General features: G+C 29.9%; 1 protein-coding gene across 4 annotated transcripts in view; it reads right to left on the bottom strand.

Moving 5' to 3' along the window:
- LOC106458825 (neutral alpha-glucosidase AB-like) overlaps positions 1 to 12,512 on the bottom strand; it is a 52,265-nt gene that overhangs the window by 24,292 nt on the left and 15,461 nt on the right. For 3 of the 4 annotated variants that reach the window (XM_013918374.2, XM_013918373.2, XM_022385167.1), the window contains exons 5-12: positions 9,969 to 10,008; positions 9,384 to 9,474; positions 7,205 to 7,301; positions 6,061 to 6,165; positions 5,323 to 5,398; positions 4,903 to 5,076; positions 3,689 to 3,828; positions 1,467 to 1,893 (exon numbers count right to left, since the gene is read on the bottom strand). In XM_013918374.2, coding sequence (XP_013773828.1) covers positions 1,467 to 1,893; positions 3,689 to 3,828; positions 4,903 to 5,076; positions 5,323 to 5,398; positions 6,061 to 6,165; positions 7,205 to 7,301; positions 9,384 to 9,474; positions 9,969 to 10,008 — 1,150 coding nt within the window. The remainder of the gene's footprint in view (positions 1 to 1,466; positions 1,894 to 3,688; positions 3,829 to 4,902; positions 5,077 to 5,322; positions 5,399 to 6,060; positions 6,166 to 7,204; positions 7,302 to 9,383; positions 9,475 to 9,968; positions 10,009 to 12,512) is intronic. The other variant, XM_013918375.2, reaches the window with a different exon arrangement.

The following is a 12,512-nucleotide window of genomic DNA, read 5'->3' as shown; positions in this document are numbered from 1 at the left end:
TATTTTTTTTAAATTATTGCCTTGTAAGAATTAAAAACTTAAAACTTGTATACTATTAAAATATGGATTATTAGCTAAGATTTTATGCTATTCTAATTGGTATAACATAAACAAAGTACTCAAATAAAATTTGAATGTAAGACACTAAAATCTTGTGTCTTGCACAGTAAAGGGTACCCAGGGTGATATGGTTAATAAGGTGAAACACAAGAACATGGTTGGCTACTCTGTGGTAACTTAAGTTGGGTCAAAAATCTGGTTATACAAAGTTTCCAGTTCTTTTGTGTGAATAAAACAGCTGAGCATGAAATCAGCACTGGATAAAGAAGCAATGGCCATGCAGAGTCAGCCTAATACCAGGATAAAAAAACATTGAATGTGAAGATTTGGTTCACACAAAGAAAGTCCTATAACCTCTATTTCACATAAAACTGGGCTTAATGAAGCAGTTTGTAAAGGCTTTAGACAAAGAGGGCAACTGTTTCAAGTATCTATGTCAGTAATTCTCAGCTCTTTCAGAAGCGAAACTTAAATAAAAGACTTTTGTTGGGTCTCAGATTAGGAAATTGAATTCAGATGAACAGTTTGAAAGGACAATGAGGAAAGTTGAAAAAGAAGCATGGATTGCCTTTGAAGATGTTATTGAGAAATTTAGGAAACAACCAGGACCCAAATAACAAAAATATTTTCAATAACATGATTGATAAATTCAAATAGTTGGGTTGTAATTTGAGCTTGAAAGTTCATTTCTAACACTCACATATTGACTATTTCCCTGAAAATCTTGGTTCCGTTAGCAAAGAACAAAGGGAAAGGTTTCATCAAGACATCAGGGAAATGAAGAGGAAGTATCAGGGAAGATGGAGCATCAGTATGATGGCTGATTATTGGTGATCATTGAAATGAGATGCTCCAGGCGCAATACATAATAGAAAGACCACAACATGTAGTTTTGAGACTAAAAGGTGTAGATTTCACAAAAAAAATAAAAAATCAGGATGAATGAGGATGCATATTCGTTTGACATCAATGTTCTTCCCTTTTCTTCAGTTTGTTTGTATTTTTGTTAACAAATATAATAACACAAAATATTCATTGTGGTAAATGAAATAATTTGATCAAAGTAAGAGTATTTTTTTCTTCCAGATTCATAAAAAATCCTTACATAATAGAAAAAAATTAATATTTTTGAAATCTGCATAACTGACTTATGGAAATCCATTATAAAATCAAAACAACTTTTACAAAGGTTAAATTTGCAGGCCTGTGTAACTATTTTAATTGTTTACTCAAGTAGGATGTTACTGAATAAAGACTGAATATGAAACCATACATAAGACTAGGGAGGTGACCTGTAGGATAAAGTTCTCATTATGTATCCAAGATGGAAGATATTTCAAATGATAGAACAAAGTTTAAACCCTTCAATAATTGTAAATTTTAAACAAAATTTATTGGTACCTTACCATGAGTATTCCATACATGTTGTGTAAATCACGATGCTCCCAGCTTCCGTAATGTTTGGCATCTTTATGCATGGTAACTTCTGGACCATTGAATACAGAAGGTTCATTCATATCATTCCAGGTAAAAAGCTGAAGAGTTGATCCCTTGTAGTGGTCAAGCCCAAATTTGCTGGCCCACCAATCGCGTACCTCTGGATTAACAAAGTCTAGATAGCCAGATGACCCAGGCCAACACCAGCCATCATAATCATGTCCATCTTTATTTTTGACATAGTAACCCTTACTTGTTGCTTCACTGTGGATATGGTAGCCACTGTCTCGCTTGATATGAGGATCAATAATTGTAACCATTTTACGACCTTTAGCAGTGACGTTATTAATCATTTCTTCAGGGTTTGGAAATTTATGGTTGTCCCATGTGAAATACCTAAATAGATAATTACAGAAATTTCAAAATTTTTTTCCTTTTTGTGGAGAATGTATTTATTTTAATAATAATATTAAAATAATAACTATGGATATACATCAAATTTATAGTTTAATAATGATTACCTTATGGAAAAAGCTTTTTACATTAATAATTTCAATGTAGTTTAACCTTTTTTTGTATCAAGTAGGTCAAACTGCACATGTCACAATCTTTTTCAGTTACATTCAAAATTTAAATGACTTTATTATCAATGTATACTTGGCAACAAAATGTATCTAATATCACAAATTTTAATACAAGTTTTAAGGGCTTAATTTTATAAATAAATATTAAAAAACATTCTCAGTCTCCCCTAGTATGAAAACTGACATTTGCTCTCCAGTTTAACATAATTTTCTAACTATTTTGATATGAGCCGTTAGAAATTTAGCTAAGCTCTTTAGTGTGTTTCCCGTGAGAATAAAGTGTGAACTGAAAGTGAAATAGCCAATTCTCTGTACAGAAAATTGATAGATTAAAACTTTGGCTTTCTATTGGTTTTAAATAACAGTATTGAACATCAGAGAAAATTATTTGCAATTTGTGAAAGAGAGAAAGAATGTGACTTGTGCGTGTGGCAAGAGAGTTCTGATTTTCTAGTTTATGGCTCTGTAACCAAATAAGATAGAAGGCAATAAAAATTTTGCTCTGCTTAAGTAATAACTATATTACATTGAGTAATTTACATCAAATTTCAAGAGGGAGACTTATAGGACATTGTCTGCTTTTTATGTGTTACTATTCTGTGTCCTTAGGTGCAGCATTTAATTAAATAAAAAAATCAGTCAGTGTGGTAGTACCATTGGTATAAAAGAGTATAAGTTCCATCGACAGTCAACAGGAAAGAAAAAGAACACCCATGTATTATATTTCTTCTTTTTCATGTATATTCTTTATTTATTATTATAAAAGTAACTAAAGTGTAACAATTATAAACTTGTTAGGTTAGATACGGTTAGATTAGGCACAATAAAGGATAATATTAATAAAAATTCTTCGCAAGGAATGCTCACAAGTAGCTAGTGTATTACGTAATTCCATAGAGTAACATGAGCTACATGTTTGCCGAATGATTTATAACTTGTGTGGCAGGATTATTGGTTAGACATGGTTCAAAAGCCAATAAAACAATAAACTTGAGTATAAATAGATGTATACTGTTATGAGCTTTAAGCTACTTAGGATAACCAATTTTGGTTTCTTGTTACACCATGCAGTTATTCCAGAAAGAAAAAAAAAAGGTAATTTAGAATTACTTCCTAACTTTTTTATGTTGGTTATGAGATTGGTTAAATCAACTGACCATGTATAGCTTATAGTATAGAAAATAACAGAAAAAATATATATTTAAGAGGTTTTAGGGACTCTGCAAATGAGATTTGAAAGTTTTCAGATGAAGAAAAGTATTTTTAGTATTAACATGAAAATCACTTTGCACTCAGAGCAGTTAAACTATGACACCATATAATTATGGACAAGGTTTTAGTAAAAATACTTAATTAACAACTCTGATTTTTTGTCTACAAAAGACTTAATGTATACTGAAAGTTTGCCAAATATTATGAAGACAAGGTTGTGTAAGATACAAAAGCCTATTACAAAAGGGTTAGGAGGGCAATTAAAATTTATAATTACACAAACTTGCAAATACTACTCTAAAATTAGACCATGTCTCATGAATATCTTTCTCTCTCTCTCTGTACTTTGCATTAAACTGACAGTAACAATATTATAAAATACAAAACAAACTTACTTTTTCCCATCTGTATGTTCAATATCTAACCAAATTACATCATAAGGAATGTCGTGCTCATCAAAATTAGCATCAACATTTCTGACATCTTCTTGGTCATTATAATTCCAACGACACTGGTGATAAGCAATTGAAAAGTACTACACAAAAACAAAAGACAGATTTTAGCATACAAAACATGACAAACTACTGTTAAGTCTAATTTGGAAATAAAAAAAAATTATGGAATATAACAGAAATACGATATTTTAAACAGATCATTGTTTTGTTGACACCAGACAACTTCCATTTTAGAAATAAATATTCATTTTTCTCACTCTACCACACCTAGCACTTCTGCAGATTGTATAAATGGAATGTTTAAAACTGACTAGGTTAAAGAAAAAAAAACTTGTAACAGTTATGGGAACGATATATATATACTATAAATTACAAAACATATCACTTTGAATAGCTTCCTACAGCTTACTCCTACATCTGGTCTGTGGTTATGGGGATGATATTTTTGACTGTGATGAACTCAGCAGAGCTTGAAATCTTTTCTCCAAAATTACACAATAAGTAGGGGAAATCCAAGGGAAACTAATCAACAAAATGCCTGAAACTTTCTTTAACCTCAAAAAATTGTCTCTGAAGACATGATATAAACCACCGTTTAACTTATTCAGAAAAAACAAAACAAAACTGTTATGGGATACAACAAAAATATAGTATTTCAAACAGACCATTATAGTTCTAACTGCACTGTGGTAAGCAATGGAAAAGTACTATACAAAACCTGACTAGGTGACTTAATTCAAAAGTATTAAATTGGGTCCACCATTAACCATTTCAGTACCTGCCTGATGGTTCAGCTTCCCAAGTAATGTTTTTGCAATAAAAGATATTAAAAAAAAGATAAATAACATTAAAAACATTACAAAGCTTCATAACTCAAAATATTAAGAAAAGAAATAAAAACAACAACAAATGCTATTCATAAATGTGTGTACATTATTTCAAGTAACTGGCCTAAAGAATATTTAAAAATTATATGTAATTATTACTTTTGGATTACATTACCTATCTTAATTACATATCCAGCAAAAATATTTAAGCAGGAATGGGATAAATACTGAAATCATGTGTACACAATTTACTTTGCAAGCCTAATGTATGAACATCTTATGATAATTTTTTCTGAATAACTCATAACTTCAAAAATATAATCTTACTGGAGGCAATGGTGTGGTTCCTGATAAAATAGCATTCTGTTTCATCACATCTTTTGGACCTGGTCCTGGGAGAAAGAAGACATCGATGATTCCACTTTCGGAGAACCAGTGAGTATCAGTCTGTGGCAACTGAGTACTGCCCTTCACAAAGTCAACAATAGATGAAACAACACTCTGTAATGACAGAAATATGCACAACAAACTCCCTTTTGGTAACTCCCTTTTGCTTTTAATTAATAAAATGAAAACAGAATTAATCTTGATTAAATTAGAGGATCAATTAAACTTTTATTTACTGAAAAAAAATACTCAACTTTTACCATAAGATAATTCTTACGACATTATTCATTTGTTTCCTAGAATTAAAAAAGAATTTTATATCTGGGGACAATAACTTAAAGAGCGATAATTAAACTATACCTGTTGAGTAGCAGGTTCTATGTCAATCCATGTTTCAGCTGCATTTAGCCAGAGAAGTCCTACTGTTTTTATATCACTAGAACCAGAGGAAATATGTTTTAACAATAAATACATATATACAGCCACAGATAAATGTATGAATCCAAGACAAAAATAAACTCATAGAAGTTCCTGGTCATGAGATTAGTACAGCCCTACTAAAAGAAAACTCTTAGTCATGAGATTAGGGCAACTGTAAAGTTCTGCATCTAAGATAAAAACAAAAATTCTCATGAGATCAGTACTGAAAATCTACTTATTACAGAAATTTTCTAATAATAATATAAACATAATAATAATATACTTAACGAGATTTACCAGTTATATTTTAAAGAAAATAATACTACAGAAAGTAGAACAATCTGGAAAAACAACAAATATGTACATAGATAGGTATACACATATGCAACTTCATAATTCAAAATATGTAACTTCTTCTAACTCCTTTTAAGCTTATTCATGGTGGTTAGTGTTTTTCCTCAATAGAACTTTATTGGTGAAATATTGAAAATAAAAACATCTATACATCACACATTACTACTTAGCATTTATAATATATATAATTCTACAAGTAGATATCCTACGAATAATTTTTTCTCAAAAACACACAAAAAAAGCATAGTTTTCCAACAATTTAACTTCAGAGAAAGAAAATACAAAAATATTAAGTAAATTACTGTGGGTCAAAACTGAATGTACCTGTGAGCAACCATGAAGGGTACTGATCCATAAAGAGCCATAGGGTTATTAACTTCAAACTGAAATACATCCAGGTTATAAAGTCGATATGGGTCTGTGGATCCTCTGAAGATGCAAGGAAAATAGTATTATCATTAGAAAAACAAAACAAAAAAACTACTAATTTTAATACTAATTACCATTAAAATGGATAATCCTTTTACATTACCCACATTGATAAAAATAAAATAGATTAAAAACAGCTCCACACCTACAAGCCTTGATTATTATACTACTTGATAGAAAATATTCTGTGAATGTCATTTCTTTAAAAATGGAAAACAAAGATCGTGTACCAACAATACAATCTAGTAAACACTTAATTCTAACTTCTAATTTTATAAAAAGGATAGTTATATACAAGAATCATTTATTAACAGCACTATATATATCTGTCACAATCATTTTCATTTTATCAGATATGTTATGTTTATGATTTCTGGAAATTTTCGTTGAAAATATGTTTTGAATAGACAAAATGTTAAAATAAAGTACATCATTCTCCTACTGAAAATTTTTTACAATCTAAAAAAACTTTAAAATGAATCTTCAGTTTAACAGTCTTTGTTTTTTACATGGCTTCGGTGTAGAAAATAAACTTTAGTAAGATATTAACAGAGATGTTACCAGTGATAGCTGTGCTATAGAAAAACTAAAATCATAATTTTAACAGCATGAAATTTATGCTGTAAAACCACATTTTATCTTTTTATTAAGTGTTTCAAAATTCTACAAGTTTCTTTCAACAAGAGGCAAGTTCCTGCAGAGTTTTTCTAAGGTGAGGTTATATGAAATTTCTGACTTTCCATCATATTTATGTATTGAAAGAAGCCTACAATTAAATACATTGAAGGATCCAAGAAATCTGCCACGACAGCCCTGGCCATATTCTTCAGTGCTTTCATATTAATCATTTATTTATTAATTAACAGATTCTTTAGTATTTTGATATCAGCTGTATCAGACACAGCAACTTTTATTGTAAACAACATGTAATTCCTGGAAAGTTTAAATGACAGCTAAATGCATTTTATACATCCATTCCTTACAGTGACTATTACCGAATAGATAACAATGATAATATTCTTTCTAAATGATAACTTACTTTGTTTGTTTTAAAGAGAATGCATCAGCATGTTCAGGAATTCCATACACATGTTTGAATCCAACAAAAGAAAAGTCCATTCCCACTGAAGAAGGACCTGCAACATTATTAAAGTATAATAAAATACAGTTTCACAACCAATACTATAAAAGTGTACTTCACTATAATAATAATAATAAAACTGTTTTTCTAAATTTTAATAATTTGAACATTTTTGTATACATCACTCAACTATTAAAATTGTTTGAAAAATATTTTCATGATACAGTTATTACTGCTGTGCAAAAAAAACTGGATATCTCACAATGATAACTTAACAATAGGTAATTCATGCAATTCCTAATGATAGGCTTACAGTTTTATTAATGAAGTTGATAATATGTAACAAGTTGGATATCCATATTGCAACTGTGTGCAAATCTAATATAAATCAGATGTTGACAAAATAATATTTGATTTTAGTATTATTTCCATGGTTTCACAATGAGGTAATAAATATGGAACAAGTTTCAAGATTACAGCAAAATCTGTAACTAACTTTCACTGAAAGGCAGCAATATGACTGAAGGTCTGCACTATTACCTTATTTTCCGAGTCCATTATGTTAAACCTTGTAACTTCTTGATCATCAAGTTACTGAATTCTTTTTATACTACTGACAGAGTCAATATATCACATCATATTGTGTAATATATATTTTTGCCTTTTATAACATAGAATGTAAAGAAACAATCAAAAATATTGTGCAAAATCACTCATTTTCTAGGTAAAGTACTCACTGCAATATTGATAGTATTGCTATTTACATTTTTGTTTGCGATTCTGTAATCAATTTGGTGCATAAATCAGGATCAAGCCAGATTGCAAAAACAAAAGTCACTTCTCCTCAGTGTCATAGAGAATTTTTTGAAATAGGAAGACTTCATATTTTTGTATCAAAGTAAATGTTGTTAACTTAGGGGTTAATTATTTCAGTTACGTGTACATGTGCATACACATACATAAGCAATTTAAAGCATTAAGTAATGATGATAGAAATTTTGTAACTTAAAAGTTTTTCCCCCCTTCAGGATTTAAGAACATTTTATTTTATATTTCATTTTTTTGCAATTTCAATCTATAATGTCTTCATTCAAAATAATATAAAACCATTTTCTAAGTTCACTGCGTTTTTATTTTCTATTTGTTTATCTTACATTTTAAATATTGGTCAAGATCTGTAATGTTAACAGGACTTTTGTGCCTTTGTGCATACACATTGCTTTTTCCTGCATCTTTACAAATTGAGCAGTGTCAAAATCTCTCAATATCTTGCACTGCACATACCAACTGAATTCGTTCTGACTCAAAATTCTGGGAAATGTTTTTGGCTTTTTGTTCTCCAATTTTTTCCCCATTGGCCTTTCATATCTGGCCAGAACTTGACTCGGGTTTTTCTGAAGGTTTTAGACCTAACCAATTTGCTAAACATTTTGAGTAAATGAAGAATACCATTATGGATAGCAACATATAGGTTTGATTGCTTAAAATGCAATTATATCTGTAAATTAATGAGTAGAGACAATTTAAAATGATACTACTTTCTGGTACATACCTTGTATAATTAACAGTTACTTCGCATGACAAACAATTCAATAAAAAAATACAGCAATGGATCTGCTGAAAAAAACAACTTTCCCAATCATCGATACCCTTCCATAATCCACTGACATTAATTAATCCAATTATGTCTATCAACACAATATACAGTCAACCTTTTTTTCTATGTTTTAACACAAATTTTAATAACAATGGATGTATTTAACTGGTATTGACATAATCTTGGTGAGGAACTCTGATCGAGCATGCTGATTAGCTCATGCTGAGAGTTTAGAAACCAAGTATGATGATACTGCTTGTCACTTTTAACATGGTAGGTGACCGACTGAGCTGAAAATAAAGGTGATTCAAATTTTATTGTGTGTGAGTGGATAAAACATGAATTCAGAATTGTGAAAGTTACGTTTAAAAGTACTTCACCTGGTCATGTGACACCTGAAACAGTTTACAAAGCAAATTGAATTCATATGGATCCCAATGGTAAATCTACTGTTGAAGAATCCATGTAAAGTAATTTAGATTGCAGCTAAAAATGTCCTTACAAACTTAAAGCTCAGGCATATAATTATAAAACCCCTACCAAATGGCTTGGAGTCTGCATGACTTTTAAAGTGTTCTTCCCATGCTCCATCCATGTCTTCTACTTCGGCAGCAGGCTTTTCTTCTTCCACCTGAAGAGGACAAACACTATCTGATTAGAATATTAGCCTTTTCTCTTATTTCAAGTATACACTATGTTATGTAATTATTTTACTTGAAACACTAGACATTTAATCCAAATTAATATATTTACATATTCAAATAAATGATTGAGTTCAACATTTCATCTCTTTCTTTTTGCTTGAAGGAACCAGACTAGTGAAAGCCACAGCAATTAAAACAGACTCTGAAAAACCTGATCAATGAAAATTGTATTATATAATCAGATTTTTATAAATTTTAGTAGTTATAACAAAGAACATATTTTTACCATATATATAATTCATATATTTTATAACATACCTTAAAATTCAGCTCTTTTGAATTTTTAATCACAAAAGTTAATCATTATGTCTAGGAATAAAGTTAACACTCTCATTTCTGGTAAGATTACCAAAATGTTATAAAAACTGAAGCATAGAATGTTGATTACACAAAATTCTAAAAATTATTTGAGCATATCAACCTGGTTTGCAGGACCTTCTTGTTCTTGATTCTCTGGTTTTCTAAGAAAAGAAAAGTATCAATGTGATTTTAAAACAGAAGTAACATTATAAATATTATAAAGTAATTTAATTTTTATTCTAGTTTTATACAGCTCATGAATATCAACTCAGTTTGTCATGTTTTCCAAGAATTATACAGTGTTAACATATAATAAACTATTTGAGTGAAACATAACAGGCCTCCATCTTTAGCCACAAAGAAATATACAAAAATGAATCATTTAAATTTAAAAAAAACAAAAGTTAAATTATTTATGATTCTGGTTTTATCTTGGTCATTAGTTTAATCACATTTAAAAACTTACAGAGACTGATGTAGAGATCAAAAAGAAAAAAAAAAAGAATAAAACTTTAATGGAAATAATGTAAGTATTTATAACACTTTGTTTAAAAAAACATCTCACAGCAACCTGAGGTACCCATCCTTTGTACAGGTTATGAGCTTAAAAAATATGGGGATGAATGCTATGACAAATAACACAAAAATCCTAACTTTCACACAATTTATTTATAACATCACATATTATTACAGTATTCATTAATACCTCACCCAAAGTTTGTATAAGCTTTAAAAGCACACTATGTATATACTTAAAATATGGTATACACTGTGAAATGGTCAGAATGACTTTGTACGAAGAGGTAACAGCCAAAGTAGTGATGCTTTCTGTTACTCAGCTCCTTATGTCCTTCCACATTGTTTCACATTAATTAATTAATTGATGGTCATTGCCACAGAAGTGTCTTAAAGGATGAAGCTGTAAGGTTATGAGTCAAAGTAGGAAGTGGGTATAACTCAAGAAAAAGCTCTCCATATCAGCATTATGGTGGCTGTTGTAGTATCAACTTCATCTGAGTTTATGTATTACTGCAATAGTGATGACCATTTTTTTTCATTACATTTTTTTATAGAGTGCTAGTGCATTAACTCATAGACATACAAGATGTTTGTCTGTCCTCCACCATACTGTATGTACGTTGTTTGTTTGTAATTAAGCACAAAGCTACACAATGGGCTATCTGTGCTCTGCCCACCACGGGTATCGAAACCCGGATTCTAGCATTGTAACTCCACAGACATACCGCTGTGCCACTGGGGGGCATGTGTATGTTGTTTTACAGAAAATGTAATTATTTTTTTTTGTTTGGTGTAAGATGGCACCAACTATTAATGTAGTTAACATATATGAAATTTTGACTTTTCAAAGCTGCTAATTCCTATAAATATCATATATAAAAAAAGATATTTTATTTTGCAGAAGCAACATAAACTCAGGAAAGTTTATCAAATTCAAAAAATTTAATCAGTCAGTGCACCTAGGCATTTGAGCGTCGATCATTATTTTTAGTGTGTGTGTGTGTGTGTGTGTGTGTGAGTGCATGTGTGTGTGTGACAGTTTATTGTAGTAATTGTTTTGAGGTACAAGTATATTTTTTTCAATCTATAAAAAATAGATTATAAAAATTCTAAAAGTGTTGGAATAACAATACAGTATACAGAAACACACACACACACAATAAAAATGATAACATTTGTTACACAAAACAAATAATTTCTGTCACAACTGTACATGTTTCTGTGGATATTATCTTCATGGACGAACAATTTGATGTAAAAATCTAAGAAATTCTGTTTAAAACATTTTACTTAGGCTTAACAGTAACAAGCAAGTTTGAAAGCTGGTACTAAGTTTCTTAGTCCTACTCCTTATTTACAATGCACTAAACAAACTGTCTGATGTAGCAATATTAAGAACATTTTTCAAGAGGTCTTATAATATACATTAGGAAAACGGATGTCTGTCTCTTGGGATTGGACTTACCTCAACCAATATTTTCTCATGGTTAGCTCTATCTAGGGTGCAGCTATTTAATTGGTTAATAATTTATGTCCTTGAAGATGCAAGTATTGAAAATGTTGTTTACAAGAGATTTTTGTAAACAATTTTTCCAATATGAATCCAACAGTCCTTAGTTTTAGACCATGGCTTGAAAAACCACAATTATACATACTAGCGGAAATGCCACCCTACAGACAGCTGTTTGTACTAGTAATTACTAATCATAGTATTCAATCCTCATTGAAAAAAATTTAGAAAAAGTGATAATTTCTAAAAAATGATATTTCTGAAAAGTATTGCATGGGAAAAGTGTTTGGATTGTGCTGATATAAAATGTAATGTTTTTATATATATTAAAAGTGGTACCCTTTATTGAAAAAATAAGTTTTTTGTAAGAACGCCATTTTTTTAGTATTATATTTTGCAAATTACACCAATAAAAATATAATGAAACCCTCATGTACAGTACTAGTGAAAGTTGTGTTCTTGTTGTGAGGAGAGTACTTTTACTTAAAATTGTGTTCTGTGATAAAGAAATGGTTGTTGCATATACCACAATTATTTTTCTAATTATCTGAATTTTGAATACCCAAAGTGTGAAATTTTTTTATGAATTATTTGTTTATTAGTAACACAAATTCAATTCAAAAAGTACAGGACATG

Source organism: Limulus polyphemus, unplaced genomic scaffold, assembly GCF_000517525.1.
Source record: "Limulus polyphemus unplaced genomic scaffold, Limulus_polyphemus-2.1.2 Scaffold520, whole genome shotgun sequence".
Lineage (NCBI taxonomy): Eukaryota > Metazoa > Arthropoda > Merostomata > Xiphosura > Limulidae > Limulus > Limulus polyphemus.
The sequence above is the reverse complement of the archived record's forward strand: the minus strand, read 5'-3'. Positions and strand labels throughout refer to the sequence as shown.